General features: G+C 35.4%; 1 protein-coding gene across 1 annotated transcript in view; it reads left to right on the top strand.

Moving 5' to 3' along the window:
• The window catches only part of map3k20a (mitogen-activated protein kinase kinase kinase 20a), a 36727-nt gene that overhangs the window by 10788 nt on the left and 20369 nt on the right, over window positions 1-5570 (top strand). The window contains exons 5-9 of the mRNA XM_016464166.1: window positions 1786-1851; window positions 1926-1954; window positions 2062-2199; window positions 2966-3052; window positions 3134-3208. Of these exons, the coding sequence (XP_016319652.1) occupies window positions 1786-1851; window positions 1926-1954; window positions 2062-2199; window positions 2966-3052; window positions 3134-3208 (395 nt within the window). The remainder of the gene's footprint in view (window positions 1-1785; window positions 1852-1925; window positions 1955-2061; window positions 2200-2965; window positions 3053-3133; window positions 3209-5570) is intronic.

The following is a 5570-nucleotide window of genomic DNA, read 5'->3' as shown; positions in this document are numbered from 1 at the left end:
ATGTATAAATCTCAATTTCAAAAAATTGACCCTTATGACTGGTTTTGTGGTCCAGGGTCACAAATGTTAGTGGTATGTCTCTACATTTGTGTAGTTTGCATTCTTTTGGGAACACGTTGTGTAGTGTGACATGCTTTTACTTTTTTATTTTATTTTTTTATTTAAAACAGTATTTTATTAAATAAAAAATAATTTATTAATATTAATAATATTAATTTAATAGTATTTAATAATATAATTTAGAGACTTGAAAGCAAGAGTCTTCATGCATATTCCCTTTATCCTCTTTGAAAACAATATAGCTGTGAAATTTCCAGACATGAAAACGTTTTTCCTAGCAGCGTCTCATCCCGCGTTTGAGGAGAATAATTGTAGAATCGCACACACCAGCAGGCAGCTCACATGTGTCAACAGAACCAGGAACTATGATGAAGCAGCGCTAAATATAGCGTTATTATGTCAAATTTATTTTATTTAATTTTAAATGAAACAAATGTAATCCTGATAGTATTCCCACTTTTTACAAAATGTAACTGTAATCTGAACACTTTGTTTTGTAATGTAACTGTAACGGATTACAGTTACTAGATTTTTGTATCCTGATTACGTAACGCTGTTACATGTATTCCGTTACTCCCCAACCCTGCTACTATAGATACATTTATTAAAATAAGCTGAATCAGTAGGCATTACTGGAATAATAAGTAGAAACCCACTATTATAAACAAAATGTGTCAAATAAATGTTAGTTAGCACATTGTTGTAATTGTTGAAAGTGTCTACACATGACAGGTGGCAAAATCACATTATTTAATGGTATTCTATTCATTAGGATTTTGATATAGGATCTGTTGTTGTCGGGTAAGTTTCATTCATAATGTTTCTCTTTTTTTAAAAAGATATGATCGGTAGAATAACAAGCCCATACAATAAGCTTAATTGTTATATACTAGTTTGACAGTACTAGTACTTTGTGTTGACACAAAATGTTTCAGATTTCAAGATTTAGTTGGCAAGTCTCGCACATCCCTAATAAGGACAGGAACATACAAGCGTGCGGTTCGTACTTAGAGGAGACCAGGCCTCCCATCCTGGTCATGCTGCTGTGTTTTTATGATTTTGGTGGGGTTTCTGGTGCTGCTTAGACTGGCAAACCATCTGAACAACCACTCTGACCAGCTTAAACCAGTTAAGGCCAGCAGGGCTGTAAACATTATTACAGTTTAACTAACTTTAACTTCCAGCTGTTTCTCTGACCAGACTTGACCTGTGAGAGAAAACAAACTGTTTACATTCATGCATGTGCCTCTTGAAGAAACTCATGAATTTGCCTTCACATACTCGAGTGAAATATGTTGCCGTGTTTGGGTGAACATTACACATGGTAATATGACACTGGTGTGATATAATCAGTTACCAATCTTGTTATATCTGATCTTTCAAATCTGCGAGAAAGGGACCCGTTTGCTTTCAATCTGTATTCATAAATCACTGTTTACACGGAGCAAACAACACCAGACAAGAATTGAAAGCGTAATGTTTAACCACAAGTTTGTCTGCCTAGAAAAGGACATTATAGAAGCACACTAACAAGAACACAAGCTTGACATTTTAGCGTTTAAACATGCCTGCTAGGCCTCCGTTGTAAGCACACTACTGTAAACACATTTCCTGTGTGTTTCTACACACTGAGAAACAGGAGAAGCAACATATGTCCCATTCCTTCAGTAAAATAATTACTATTTCAAAATCAAACTCTCTCAATTTGTGTGTTTTCTCTCATAGGCATGCATTATCTGCACGCTGAGGCCCCGTTTACAGTCATTCACAGAGACCTCAAGTCCCGAAATGGTATAACAGTTCTCTCTCTATATATTTGATGCTATATTTTCTTTGGCCTGACCACCTCTGTGTTTTCATTCCAGTTGTGTTGACGGCAGATGCAGTACCCAAGGTACATGATGACTGTCTGTTCATACAAACAGAACCAAGCTGTCTATATGTTATTAGTCAAAGATGAAAAATCGACCTGCTAGTTAATTGGGCTCTTCATGTCCTCAGATCTGTGATTTCGGGGCGTCTAAGTTTCATTCTCACACCACCCACATGTCTCTGGTGGGCACGTTTCCCTGGATGGCCCCTGAAGTCATCCAGAGCCTTCCTGTGTCTGAGACCTGCGACGCGTACTCGTACGGGGTGGTGAGTGTGCGAACGTCACCGTGATGCTTCTAGCTGCAAGCACTGAAAAACGTGAAACGACCGTCTCATTTATTTATTTAAATTGAAACTCGTGGTTTCTGATTTACACCTGTTTTTTATTTTTTTTATTTTGTTTAAATAGTATTTTTGCTTGACACCAGAGTAATGATGTGAAGAACACATACTAGCTACATTTTAATTTTATTATTATCATTAATATTATTATTTGATAGTCCATATAACATATTTAAAAAAAAAAAAAGAAAAAAAAATCTCAATAAACATTAAGGACTTTCAAAGTTGTCTTTACTTAGTAAATAAACTGAATTAAACATTGACTAACAACACATTTTTAGATTTATCTTAAGTGATAATATATAATTTAGCCTTTTTTATGGTTGTAAAAGGTGTAAAAAGGCAAAAAATATTGTATTGTCCTGCATTAAGGCTTATGGCTATAAATATGATTTATGGTCTTTACAATAAATGACCTTTTTACTTTCTATGAATGTTTTTTATTTCTTTTGAAAAATTATGTTTTGATTAATATTACATCAAAATTTAAGGTTTGAACCAAACATCAATATAATTTGAGAAAAACTAATAAATTTGGCTGTAAAACTTTTTTTATAATTTTTTTTTTTGGTCCAAAGTATAATTTTCAGTGTGTGGTTGCACTGTGCAGTCAGTTGTTTGATGCATTGAGTCTGCTGGCACAGATCTCTCTTTATCATACAGCTGTGAATCATAAGTGTGTTTCTTTCAGGTCCTCTGGGAGATGTTGACTCGTGAAGTTCCCTTCAAAGGTCTGGAGGGGTTGCAGGTGGCCTGGCTGGTGGTGGAGAAGAGCGAGGTAAAGGCTGTGTGACCGATGAAGTGTCTTCAGCAGTTCTGACTCTGATTATTTATGACATGTTTCATGTGTGTTTTGCAGAGGCTGACGATTCCCAGTAGCTGCCCTGCCAGTTTCGCCTGTCTGATGAGAAGCTGCTGGGTGACAGAACCGAAAGTAAGACAACAAATACATGTTTAACTTGATGTGTAAATGAGGTCATGTCATAGATTATGACCACAGACTAAACCACTGCTGCCAAATTCATTCAATGGAAAACAGCTAAGGCCTGCTCGAAAAGTTGCTAAATGTCTCTAGATAACGTCATACGCTAATTATATACTGTCGTATACATTCTGCCTAGTGTCAGCCTTTTACATTTATTTGCTTCTCTCCTACTCTGTGTGCTCACATACTGTATTAACTCTAATATTGTATAAGATTTCCATTCAAACTGAGAGATTAAATCTAGGCTACGTGCTGCCAGGAAAATGCAAAACTGTGACATTTCACTCACTGATGCGCTGAAACTGACAGCGCTTATACTTACTTGTCAGCAACCCTCCAAAATAAAAGCTCATGGTGTTCCCTTATGATGTTCCAAAACTGTATGAATGAATTTCCTCTGTGTGACAAGAAGACTTTTTCAAGAAATGTTTTGCTCATACAATGGAAGTCAATGCTTAGCAAAACTGATTGGTTACCAACGGAATATTGGTTCAAAATATTTTTAAAGTTCCACAGAAGAAAGAAGGTCATTCAGGTTTTGAACATCAAGTGAATCAACTCTTTTACAGTATGATTATCTGATGAGATCATATTTAGCAAATACAGTATAAATTGTATGCAAACATACAATAAACCTTAGATAATTGCATGCATTGTAGAGCAGTAGCAATATGTTGCAGTATACTAATACAGTAATTATGCAGTGCTTAAGTAGATTGGTATTTACTCCACGTTAAAGTGAAAAGCATGAATGCATGAATAATAGATAAGACATGCTGTTTGGTCAGGACATTAATAACCGCTGTCTTTATTAATATATGACTGTCTCTTATCCTGACATTTTTTATTTATCCAATCAAAGTTCATGTCAGGGCTTTTTTTCCCCTCTCAGTTTCAGTCTGTCAGGTGGCACATCTCCTCTGAGCACTCACACTCATTCTAGTGAGCTTCATAAATTCATGTTTGCCGTCGCTTTAATTGAAAATGCTGTTAATGTGTCATAGTCTGCTGGTTGTATGAACCGCTTCAACCTCACAAGCCCTTGTGAAAAAGAAGTGCAAAGTTGTATTGGATGTGCACTTGAAGTGTACTTCCATTGTTAAAAGTGTTTAAAAAAAATAATTTCAGATATTATAATATTAATGAAATAAAAAGCTACTTAAGTATACTTAAACAGAGACACTTTCATGACCAGTTTTGGGGAAAGTAAGTTTTGGAACTAATGCATTACAATATTGCATTACTCCATAAAAAAGTAACTAATTGCGTTACTTTGTTACTTTTTATGGAAGGTAATGCATTGTTACTTTTTGTCACATAAGCTGGGCTTGCTTATTTTTTTTAATAACAAAAAAAACTTGCTGCTCTCCCTGCTCATTCATGACAGGCTGCATGGATGGGCAGGGAGGTTTTTGTCCAGAACAGAACTATACCGCCAAACCAAACTTTATGCTAAGTATCTATCATTTTGACAATAGCGGTCCTGACAGAAGTTATATTTTTGGCAACTGTAAAGTAGGGCTGGGCGATATGTCAAAAATATCGTATCGATAATCGGGTTCTTACTTCTGTGAAACATAAAACAAGATATTTTGAAGAATCTTAGTAACCAAACAGTTGATGGTCCCTATTGAATTGTATGGGGGAAAAATACTATGAAAGTCAATGGGAACTGGCAACTGTTTGTTTACCAACATTCTTCAAAATATCTGCTTTTATGTTCAGCAGATTAAAGAAATTCATACAGGTTTGAAACAGCATGAATGTGAGTAAATAAAGACAGAATTTTCATTTTTGGGTGAACTATCCCTTAAAGGTGACACATTATGCCCCTTTTTACAAGATGTAATATAAGTCTCTGGTGTCCCCAGAATGTGTCTGTGAAGTTTCAGCTCAAAATACCCCACTGATCATTTATTATATCATTTTGAAAATGCCTTTTTTGAGTGGAAGCTAGGGCTGTGTATCGTGATAAATAAAATATCGTGATATCCGATAATATCGTCTACCTAAGCCCCACCTCCACCACGCCCCGCCCCATGTTCAGTTGGTCTTAATTATTGCCACAAAGTTTGGTTTTACTTTTCTTAGTTTGTGCTTAAACTAACAGAAAACATTAGCTTTGCTGTTATTTTGGTGTTTGTGGTTTTTCATCATTATACAGTCTGTTTAAATAAGTATTCAGAAACACATGCAGTGCTACTTTTTGTCTTTTTTCTGTTTAACGTTTATTAAACTGCAGCTCAAAATAGAATAGGCCTATACCCTAAATAAGGATAAATTATATTGGAACGCATCTCCAAAATAATCG

This window comes from Sinocyclocheilus anshuiensis, unplaced genomic scaffold (genome assembly GCF_001515605.1).
Source record: "Sinocyclocheilus anshuiensis isolate Anshui unplaced genomic scaffold, SAMN03320099.WGS_v1.1 scaffold284, whole genome shotgun sequence".
Classification (NCBI taxonomy): Eukaryota; Metazoa; Chordata; class Actinopteri; order Cypriniformes; family Cyprinidae; genus Sinocyclocheilus; species Sinocyclocheilus anshuiensis.
The sequence above is the reverse complement of the archived record's forward strand: the minus strand, read 5'-3'. Positions and strand labels throughout refer to the sequence as shown.